Raw genomic sequence first — 12,000 nt, 5'->3', positions numbered from 1 at the left:
AGAAAAGAAATGTTACCAGTGGTAGAGGACTGTAGTTGGAGGATATATTTTGTATTGAGAGACAAAGGTAGCAAGCATAGGTAAAATAGGGATCCAAAAAGGGGTTTGTTTAATGTTATGGGTGTGCAATATGTAAAAAAAATACTCTTTATACTGCACGCAAAAAGTAATTAAAAAAACTAAATACCATGAAATAACAAAAATGTATCAGCTTTTTACTAAAACCAAAAACCATGTGACAAGTATTTCTTATATTGATATAGTAATTATATCTAAAGCTATTGTAAATTATGAAAGTAGTATTTTTTATTTATTGTATATTATATAAGGTATTTTTGTAGAATTACTTATTTTTTGGCATATCAGTAGAAAGTTGTTATATATTTATCAGCAAAAGGCTAGATCTGTGCTTGATACAAAAATGAAGCCACAACAAATACAGTTACTGCTGGTATTTCACTTGAGATCCAATTTAGTGAATGTATTGCTATTATTTAGTGCCAACAACCAATAAGATGCTCCTGATTAGCCTCCGCACCCAGCTTTTAGAACCATGTCTTTATGGACCTCACATTTTGCACAGGGGCACAGTCATGCTGGAGCAAGAAAGGCCTTTCCCCACAATGTTGGAAGCACTTAATTCTCTACAATGTTTTTGTATCCTGTAGCATTAAGATGTCTCTGGATCTAAGGGGCCTAGTCAAAACCCTGAAGACAGCTTCAGACCATTGTCCCTCCTCCACCAAACTTTACTGTATGCATTCACTATGCATTAGTGTAGGTGGCGTTCTCCTGGCATCCAGATTCTTCCATTAGACTGCCAGATTGTGAAGTGTTAAGTGTTCATCGCTCACATGCTTTACACCAATTCAGCCAACTCTTAGCATTGCACATGTTGATGTGAGGCTTGTGTACAGATGCTTACCCATGGAAACCCATTGCATGAAGTTCCCTATGCACAGATCTTGTGCTGATGTTGCTTCCAGAGGTAGTTTGTAACTCTGTAGTGAGTGATGTAAAATGTAATAGGCATTTTTTTATGTACTTCAGCACTTGGCAGCCCCACTATGTGAGTTTGTGTTGTCTACCACATTGTGGTTGGGCTGTTGTTGCTCCTAGATGCTTCTACTACACAATAATAGCACTTACATTTGACCTAGGCAGATCTAGTAGGTTAGACATTTTAGAAACTGACTTGTGGCAAAGGTGGCATCCTATGACAGTGCCACGTTTAAAGTCACTGAGCTCTTGAGTAAGAACCACCATACTGCCAATGTTTGTCTAAGGAGATTTCATGGCTATGTGCTGGATTATATGCACCTGCTAACAACCATTGTGGTTAAAGGGACACTGAACCCAATTTCTTTCTTTCGTGATTCAGTCAGAGCATGGAATTTTAATCAACTTTCTAGTTTACTCCTATTATCATTTTGTCTTTGTTCTCTTGCTATCTTTATTTGAAAAAGAAGGCATCTAAGCTTTTTTTTTTTTTTTTTTTTTTTTTTTTTTTTTTTTTTTTTGGTTCAGTACTCTGGACAGCACTTTTTTATTGCTGGGTGAATTTATCCACCAATCAGCAAGAACAACCCAGGTTGCTAACCAAAAATGGGCCGGCATCTAAACTTACATTCTTGCATTTCAAATAAAGATACCAAGAGAATGAAGAAAATTTGATAATATGAGTAAATTAAAAGGTTAAAATCTCATGCTCTATCAAATCACGAAAGAAAAAATTTGGGTTCAGTGTCCCTTTAAAACACCTGAAGTCAATAATTAGTTGGCATGTCCACATATGTTTGGCCATATAGTGTATATTACCAGACATTCCTATTTATTGGTCTTTGTTTTTAATTATATCTGACATAACTGCATCAGGGTCTTTTCCAAACCACAAGAAAAGTTGTACAAATTTATTCACAAGGTTTTTTGCAAGGTTTTCCAGGGCACTGCATACATCCCACCAATAATTTGTATCAAAAACCAATTTTGAGCATATTTTTTAGACTTTGTTATTTCAAGACCTTGACCTCTTGAAAATACATTTGGCTTCTTCCAAACTGCTTGTCTTGTGTGATTATATATTTTTTACATGTTTTTTTTAGTGTGCATGCTCAGCTCACAAATTGATAAATGCAATATTTTCCCTGTTTAACAAAATGTTGAATAAAATACAGCTCAATTCATTATTTTAATAAACCTTGAACACAAATAAAATGAGATCATAGTAATGTCCAGCTATAGATGTAACTGCTGGAATACTACAATATAATTAAACACGATGTAGCTAACACAAAACTTATTCAAGTTCCAGAACAGAATAACAGGAAAAGTTGATTCAAACAATTCTCAGGCAACACAGTAATATTTTATTATATTATATCTTTTCAAAAAAAGTATTGTACTTTAATTAAAATAAAAAAATAGTTTTCTTTATTCTGAAGGGAAAACAAAGTGTACAGTAAACTAATCTCCTAAGGACCTTATCAAAATTAAATCTTTTTTTTCTTCTTCTAGTAAAAACTGAATCATGTCCTGAGTGTCAGTGGACAATTATCACATGACACAGGAAGTATAGAAGTGTCCCAGAGATCTGCAATTAAGTTCTAGCTTATAGAAACAAGCAGTCCACTTGGATAACATATGTATGAACATAATAAATGGTGAATGTCTACAAAGCTGCTCAAATATATGAGTTAGCAGTTAAAAAAATATCTAGTCCATATAGGCAAGAAAAGGCCATAATCACCAAATGTGTAGGAAATTGACGTGGGATGGAAATTTCAAATGGAAGCATTAATGTGGTACTATTAGTTACTAAAAGCTAAATCTAGGTAGGCTCATTTGCTACTTTTCTAAGCCCCTGAAGGCCACCTCTTATCTTAGTGCATTTTGACAGTTACTAATCAGATGATCAGTAACCATAGTTACTAACCTGCTCTCACCCATTAGCTGATTATTTCACATGTGCTGTAGTTAAAATATCATGAAAATCTGGCCTGTTAGGGGTACTTAAGAAATAGAGTTGAGAAACACTGGCTTATTTGATATTTTTTGGTGATTGTGACATACAATTGTTGGCAAAGAGAGATAGAGAGGCCACTCCCTTTTAATAATTGAAAACACATCTGATTTAAACTGTTTGGACTCATGTATTAGTGGATATTCAAATCCTTCAATCATTCATATCAATTATTAGATGAAGCATTAGTGAATGTTCTTACTCTTGGATCCCAATACATGTATCTTACATTGTTATTTTGTGTTTATTCAACTGTTAATATTGGTAAACATGCTTCAGTAATATAATTTTTTCACTTACCAGTTACTGCTGGGTCACTTAGCATGGCTGAAGTAGGAACGCTATGCAATGCCAAGGATGCAACTTCTCCTGGAGGACCTGGGGGACCTCTAGTTCCAGGCAAACCAGGAAATCCAGATTGTCCTGGAGGGCCTGGTGGTCCTCTGATACCAGGTAAACCGGGGTCACCTGTAACTCCTTTGACACCTTGTAATCCTGGTGGGCCAGATGGCCCTGGAGGTCCAACATTTCCAGGAGGCCCTGGTGGCCCAGGATCTCCTTTTGGTCCTTGTTCACCGCTTTTTCCAGGAGAACCTCTTTGCCCCTTGTTGCCTTGTGAACCTCTTGAACCCTTTCCACCTTTTTCTCCTGGAGGACCAATTGGTCCAGGTGGTCCCTTTTCTCCTAGTGGGCCGGGTGGGCCTGGTTCTCCTTTTTCTCCTGTCTGTCCCTTTGGTCCAATTGGTCCAATAAGACCTTGAGTCCCTCTCTCACCTTTAGGTCCTCTAGGTCCAGGAGGTCCTATAATATTTAAAAAGAAAAAAAGGAATGTTCCCTTATTTTGCTCACAACACATTATTTATAAAACTATGGGTTATCAGGGTACCCATGGTAATTATGAACAAATATGTCCCAAATAAACAAAAAGTTGTAAAGGGTCAATGCAAGAAGAAACTTTTTTACATTACAAATCACCAGATGTAAATAAGGAATTAGATCTATTGTTTATTTTAAATTAAATTGATATTAAAATGTGACTTCATATGTATAATGAAATATTGTTTTGCCTTGATTTCAAAATCAAGTAAACAATATGCCATATACTGAACAGCTGCAAATTAGGTGGGTCAGTGTACCTCAAAATAATTCTGCTAAGAAATAATTTAGGACTTCAAAAGTACTGAATGGAAACTAAAAAAAAAAATATCTTCCAAGCAACCCAAAATCTCCTTACCCACCAGGTTCCTGAAATTTTGCATTAACAGTCAAAAAAATAAAAGTACAACTCAATAGCCACATAATTCATCCCAAATATTGTACAGCTACACATATTGCTTCTGTGCTCTAGTTATAGCACTTTCTGCAGTATAATTTGCGGGACATTGTGAAAACAATTACACATTAAATGGATCTTTATGTTTCTATAGACTAAAGCTTGGGAAATACTGATGAAGACCAATGTGCACTTCCAGTGGTTGTAATGATAGCAAAGATGTGTTTGAGCAGTTGAAGATGTTATTAAAAGTTACAAAATTTGAATCCCTGAGAAACAAATACTTGAAATTAATTAAGGGATTCTAGAGTAGGTTCTTTACCCATTTTTTAATAAGCTACTTTGCTTTTTCAGTTTGCTTTAATGGCTTAAAAAGCTTATGATTTTATTAATGATACCTAAGAGTTGCAACAATATGAAATTGAGTAGGACATCAGAAATATAAAAAGAACTAACAAACAATAGGTATTAAAACTGTTTTTAACCAAAAAGTAAATGGAGCAAATGATAGAAAAAAGTTAATTAAGCAGCAGTCAACATAAATTACTGTATCAATAGAATGCAAACAAATACATAAATGAATCACACAAATTACTTCTACTCACATACAGCATCAAGCCTTGTGTTGTATAAAATCACTCAAAATTAAATTAAAGGGCCATTATACACTCATTTTTTCTTTGCATAAATGTTTTGTAGATGATCTATTTATAAAGCCCATAAAGTTTTTTTTTTTTAAATAAATGTATAATTTTGCTTATTTTTAAATAACATTGCTCTGATTTTCAGACTCCAAACCAAGCCCCAAAGTTTTATTTGAATACCGTCAGCTACCTTCTCCAGCTTGCTCCTGTTTGTGTAAAGGGTCTTTTCATATGCAAAAGAAGGGGGAGGGGGGAGTGTCTTATTTGCCACTTGCAGTGGGCTTTCCAGTTACCTTTTCAACAGAGCTAAACTGAGAGCTTCTAAGTAAGTTTTTAAACAGTTTTATACTGGATATTTATATCAGTATCTGTGCATCTTATTCTTTATAGTAGTGTCTATTACATGCAGTTATATGAAAATGAGTGCATACTGTCCCTTTAAAAAGAAGGTAAAGATTGCATTAAACTTAGGTATGTGTACCGAGCGCTAAATTTTATAAAAAGGCCTTAAGCTTACTAACAGATTAGCCTCCTAGCAGGCTAAATAGTAGGTAACAGAATAGGGGGCGATAGTAAGCGCTGAATAGCTTAAAAGGCTGGAAACTAAATTCTGGCGAATAATTTATTCCATATACATTCAAATTAAAATCACAGATAAAATGTTAAAACACCTCCTGGAATATTTCATGGATCCATGAATAGAATTTTACTGTATTTCTTTATGAACATTGTGTTTTAACATTTTATCTGTGATTTTAATTTGAATGTATATGGAATAAATTATTCGCCAGAATTTAGTTTCCAGCCTTTTAAGCTATTCAGCGCTTACTATCGCCCCCTATTCTGTTACCAAAGATTGCATTAAACTAATGCTCTACCAATTCTGGTAGAAAAACTGGAACAAAACACAGTCATTGTGCTACCATTGCTTATTCCACACATCCTCATCTAGGAACAAACCAAACCAAATTGTAAGTATCTTTAATAAGCATAAATACCACTAAAAGGATCAAACACTTTATGAATACAATAGTTGACTAGCACTATCCTTTCTCATATCCTGCTTAATGAACTATATTACTAAATACATCATTAAAAATATGTACTAAAAAAGACAAGTGGCTATTTTTTTAAAGTTTGATTGACATTTGGGATATCATATATCACGTATAAGTAGTGTTAATTATAACATATTTGTAATTTCATTAATGATAGTTAATGAAAACGTAATTTATCATGTTGTGAAAACTGCCCGATATACATTTTATGCATTTTGGACGCATAAACTTCTACATTCCTTGGTTTCGTACATTTGAGTGAGAGCTTAAATTTTGTTTTTACCTTTGAATTTCCAAATCTTTTTAAAAATGTGTCAAGGTGACAATTTGTAATATCATACAAAAAAGCTGTATAAATATCTCAAATTCATAATTGAAATTCCATATTTAAGATCAAACATTTAGGTTTCAAATGTAAATATGTCAGAGTATACAATTTTCCGTTTAACATGTGATGACAATGTAGCTATGCTTTTCCCATGAACATTTTAGTAAACAGCCTATGATTGTTTCTGAATAATGTGTTTAAAAAAATGTCTTAGCAGTTGTGAAAAATATACCTTCACTATTAAAATATATATTATAACTGTCCTACAAGGAACACATTGTAAATGATAATTCCAAATAAGTTACCCAATTCAAAACAAAGGGAAGAAAACAAACCCACAAAACCGTACCACAAAAGCAACCATCAAATGCTAATGCAATTTTACTTTCAAAAATGTAATATAGCATTATTCTATAACTCACTGTTTTAATAATTTTCAGTATTCAAAATCATTATATCAAATATACTTAGTCAACATGACAACAACTATCAACATTTAACATCACAGAATTATCAACTCAGCAATGCAATACTGAAATTCCCTATTTATAAATGTAAACATATCTAATTGACATCATAATATAACTATTCATTATCACAGTATCAACTATATATCACAATATTAATTTTACAAAGCCATTGAATGTCGCAATATTAGATTTTTTCTTTTAATATCACTATATCAAGTTACCCTACATGTTATTTAGAATTTCCTATTTAGCATCAAAACAATTTGTTCTAAAGCATAAACAATGTTAAATATAGCCTTACATACCTTGTAATATTGTGAAATTCTTGATAAGCTGCCCATGCTTGGAATCAACTAATTTCATTTCTTCCATAATATACGATAAATTAGCAACTTCATTATCTAATCTGGACCTCATTGTTTCTTGAACCATCCGCAGGGAAGTAGTATCTAATTGCATATTACTTAGAGAATTATTTAAACTCATTAAATCATCTGTGTGTTTACTCAATGTTTCAGTGCAAGTTGTCCTAACATCATTGAGATTGCTGGTCAGCGTCCTCAGATGATGAGCTGTGTAGCTAATGTTGCCAATAATACTTATAATATCAAGTTCATATTTTTGAAAACTGCTTTCTAGATTGTTAAACTTCAGATTTGTTTTATTCTCATAATCCTTGTGGTTATCCTGAAGGTCTTTTAGGTTTTGTTCATTGGACTGTGCAATCACTGTGATATTGTCAATTTGGCCACCAAGAGAACTCAACTGACTGTTCATGTCTTCTAGAGTCTCGTTGTTAGCTTTAACCAAAGCAGAAGTATTTGCTGCAATGCCTTGTAAGTTCTGTACTCTTTCCTTTAGCCACTCTGAATCCTTGCGTACTTGGAGGACGGCTTGCTGCAAACTCTGAAAATCATTTTTAATTTTTTGGATAGCTTGACTTGTATCGTCCACAGATCTCTGTAGTGTACTTATGACAGTTCTCTGCTGGATCTGAGTCAAGTTAAGATTACTTATATTCATAAACATCATATTGCTTGCCTTCATTTGGCTCTGCATATTTGTCTGCAGATTGGTGGTATCCTGTTGTAAACTGGAGACATATGTGTTATACACCTGTAATGTTTGATTAACTCCATTGATCATCAAGGAGTTGTTATCTAAAGCATTTTTAATTTGCCTTTGTTTTGCTTCTAATATATCTCCAGCTTCTTGTATTTTCTCTAGGGCGTCTTTGTTTCTGGAAGTTTTTTCACTGATTTCACGAAGCTGATGACGAATTGCTAAAATGTCTGACCTAACAGTTGAAAGTTCTGAGTTAGTGTTAGTGGACTTTTCTCCAGCTTGGTCATCTGAAAAATAAAAATGTTTACAACATAGAATAAAAATGTATACATTTTGTAGGAAGAAATAGAAGTAGAACTTGGCTGGAATCCATGAGTACAATGGTTTATAAAATATAGATATAGATATATAAGCTAAAATTATATTAATATAACAATATTACTTACATTTGCACAACTGCATATTATTGTTCAACAATCAAAGCAGTATTTACTAGGATAATGCAATTTGTGTATGTCAACCCTGTTCATTTTTAAAGTTATATATGTTTGCTACATTGGTTTGTCATGGCAAGGTCCATTTATGGGTTATAAATCAGCATTTTTTTGCCACAACATAACTTTCTATATGGCAATGGCTTGTTGCATTTGTATTTGCTTGTTTAAAGGGATTGTCTAGTCAAATTTAAACTTTTATTATTCTGATAGAGCATGCAATTTTAAGCAATTTCTATAATTTTTTCTGTGTTCTTTTGATATCTCTATGTAAAAAAGCAAGAATGATAGCTTTGGAGCTGGCCCATTTTTGGTTCAGCACCTGGCAACGCTTGCTGATAGGTGGCTACATTTAGACACCAATCCACAAGCGCTACCCAGGTTCTGAACCAAAAATGGTCTGGTTCCTAAGCTTACATTCTTGCTTTTTAAAATAAAGATATCAAAAGAACAAAGAAAAATTGATAATAGGAGTAAATTAGAAAATTGCTTAAAATTGCATGCTCTATCTCACTGGTTTTCAAACCTGTCCTCAGGCCTCCCTAACAGGCCACATTTTGAGGATATCTGAACTAGAGCATAGGTGAAACAATCAACTGTTATGTAAACATGGTTATTTTACCTGGACTGTTGGCTAGGCTTGAGGACAGGTTTGAAAACAGGTGCTCTATCGGAATCATGAAAGTTTAATTTTGACTAGACTATACCTTTAAGAAATGATTGCCAAACCAAGCCTTCTATACACTACAATGATTAAAGTTTCGAAAAGAGGACCAACAATTTGAGTTTCCAATAAACTTAACTTAATAAGCTCTGTTTCTACACGTTTTTGCTAGTAATATAGTTCTCTGTGCAGTCATAGGGGTTTGCATGCAGGTTCATGGGGCATACTTACATATGCTCTGTATTAAATTAAAAACATTTACCAACATCACAGTGGCAGTTAACTGGCAGCAATTAGAGGCTTCATGTATGCCCCATATTATCCTACGCAGTATGAAAGGATGTCTCTCTACTCTTCCTCATACACAATTAATTTAAAAGGACATTAAATACTTCTTGCTTTTGTGTAAAACTCTTGTCCCACACTCCCTAGAGGGGCCAAAAAGCAAATTGCGTAACCTGCAAATCACTTTTTTAGGAAATTTGCTGTATTTTTAAAACCTCACCACACTAGGGAGCATGGGACAATGCACACTTTTTACTTAAAAGCAAGAGGTGTTTAATGTCCCTTTAAACACTTTTACTGGGGTCTATAAATTATGGTTAAAAGAACAGTGTGAGTCTGAGCACCAGGCACATGGCTGAACTGCCATTTTCCAATGAGGTGGTAAATTGTGAAAACTGTTGATAAAAACATTTATCTCCACTAAGGTCTATGGACAATTCTAAAATTACCAACAGGTTCCACACTTTACCACCTCAATGGAAACTAGGCCTCAGTCTGTGATTAGCTGTATAAAACAAATCTGCAAAACAAATAATGCTGCCGCATAAGGCTTAGAAGCAAACACTGAGGCATATGTTTGCATACCTCAGTCACCTCCCATGTAGTGCCGCGATGGGGGCGTGGCCTGGTGGGTGTCACCGCGATGGGCGTGGCCGTGCGGGTGTCGCCGTGATTGGGCGTGGCCGTGCGGGTGTCGCGGTGAGGGGGCGTGGCCGGGCGGGGTGCCGCGATGGGGGCGTGGCAAGAGAGGGAGCAAGAGAGGGGGGAGAAGGCCCAAAGAAGGGGGGAGAAGGGCCAAAGAAGGGGGGAGAGAGCCAAATATATGGGGGAGAGAGCCAAATAGAGGGGGGAGAGAACAAAAGAGGGGGCAGAGAGAGCCAAATAGAGGGGGGAGAGAACAAAAGATGGGGCAGAGAGAGCCAAAGAGTGGTGAGAGAGAGCCAAAGAGGGGGGAGAGAGACAAATAGAGGGGGGGGGGAGAGCCAAAGAGGGGGGAGAGAACAAAAGAGGGGGGAAGGAGAGCCAAACAGGGGGCAGAGAGAGCCAATGAGGGGGCAGAGAGAGCCAAAGAGTGGGGAGAGAGAGCCAAAGAGGGGGGAGAGAACAAAAGAGGGGGCAGAGAGAGCAAAAGAAAGGGGGGAGAGAGCCAAAGAGGGGAGAGAGAGAGCAAAAGAGGGGGAGAGAACAAAAGAGGGGGCAGAGAGAGCCAAAGAGGGGGGAGAGAGCCAAAGAGGGGGGAGAGAGAGCCAAAGAGGGGGGAGAGAACAAAAGAGGGGGCAGAGAGAGCCAAAGATGGGGGAGAGAGATCCAAAGAGGGGGGAGAGAACAAAAGAGGGGGGAGAGAGAGCCAAAGAGGGGGGAGAGAGAGCCAAAGAGGGGGGGAGAGAGCCAAAGAGGGGGTAGAGAACAAAAGAGGGGGCAGAGAGAGCCAAAGAGGGGAGAGAGAGAGCAAAAGAGGGTAGAGTGCAAAGGAGAGGGGGAGAGAAAGCAAAAGAGAGGGGGAGAGAGAGCAATAGAGAGGGGGTGAGATCAAGGGGTGGGACCGCTGTACTGTAAAAAATGGCCCGTGTACACGGGCTTTAGTACTAGTACACATATATTGCCAGAATGGTTCTATTCAAAACTGAAACATTATACAAATATATATAAATATATATATAAATAAATATATATATATATATATATATATATATATATATATATACTATTCACATCATCAAGTGTATATTTGTATTGTAATAAATCAAATGATTGTGCAACACACATCTACATGCGTAAGATATATGTAAACAGATCTAATAAAAAGCTAGAATGTACCTAATTTTTTCAAGCTCATCTCTACCTCAGAAAGTTTATTGGAATAACCTATGTGTGACATTGCCATGTCACCTGACACATCATCCATTCTTTCCACAACTGAAAAAAAAGAAAAAACAATTAATGTTAGCACTAAAGATACTATTATGGAATACAAAATATGCACAATATTTTGGCCATAGTTTCACAGCTAAAAACAACATGATTGTGTTATGTTGTGTTCTCTAAAATCATAAATGTTTTTTTCTGTAGTGTATGGGATCCCCATAAATGAGAAATTACTCTTTGGCTTGAAATTATTAAATGACCACTAAATACGTAGAATTGTATAATGAACACATGCATATTAAAAAGACAATGCAATAGCATCTAATAATTTCTGGCAAATTTATTTTCCCCAATCGGAATTCGACGGACGCCATCTTGGATGACGTCATTTAAAGGTACCTCATTCGTCGTTCAGTCGTCGGCCGGGATGGATGCTCCGCGTTGGAGGAGCGAAGAATGAAGATTGAAGATGCCGCTTAATGGAAGATGCTGCCCGATGGAAGAAGACTTTGCTGCCGCTTGGAGAAAGACATCACCGGGATGAAGAATTCTTCTTTGGCGCTTGATTGGACATCGCCCGGATCGGATGAAGAGTTCTGCCCGGCGGGGTGAATACAATGTAGGGAGATCTTCAGGGGGGTAGTGTTAGGTTTATTTAAGGGGGTTTGGGTTAGATTAGGGGTATGTGGGTGGTGGGTTGTAATGTTGGGGGGTGGTATGTGTTTTTTTTTCAGGCAAAAGAGCAGTTTTCTTTGGGGCATGCCCCCACAAAAGGCCCTTTTAAGGGCTGGTAAGGTAAAAGAGCTTTGAGCTATTTTTAATTTAGAATAGGGT

General features: G+C 36.2%; 1 protein-coding gene across 2 annotated transcripts in view; it reads right to left on the bottom strand.

Moving 5' to 3' along the window:
- The window catches only part of COLEC12 (collectin subfamily member 12), a 254,612-nt gene that overhangs the window by 47,719 nt on the left and 194,893 nt on the right, over positions 1 to 12,000 (bottom strand). For both annotated transcript variants that reach the window (XM_053714964.1, XM_053714965.1), the window contains exons 4-6: positions 11,119 to 11,217; positions 7,098 to 8,144; positions 3,320 to 3,820 (exon numbers count right to left, since the gene is read on the bottom strand). In XM_053714964.1, the coding sequence (XP_053570939.1) occupies positions 3,320 to 3,820; positions 7,098 to 8,144; positions 11,119 to 11,217 (1,647 nt within the window). The remainder of the gene's footprint in view (positions 1 to 3,319; positions 3,821 to 7,097; positions 8,145 to 11,118; positions 11,218 to 12,000) is intronic.

The sequence above is a fragment of the Bombina bombina genome, chromosome 5 (genome assembly GCF_027579735.1).
Source record: "Bombina bombina isolate aBomBom1 chromosome 5, aBomBom1.pri, whole genome shotgun sequence".
NCBI lineage: Eukaryota > Metazoa > Chordata > Amphibia > Anura > Bombinatoridae > Bombina > Bombina bombina.
Note: the sequence above shows the minus strand (reverse complement) of the source record. Positions and strands in the feature narration are given on the sequence as shown.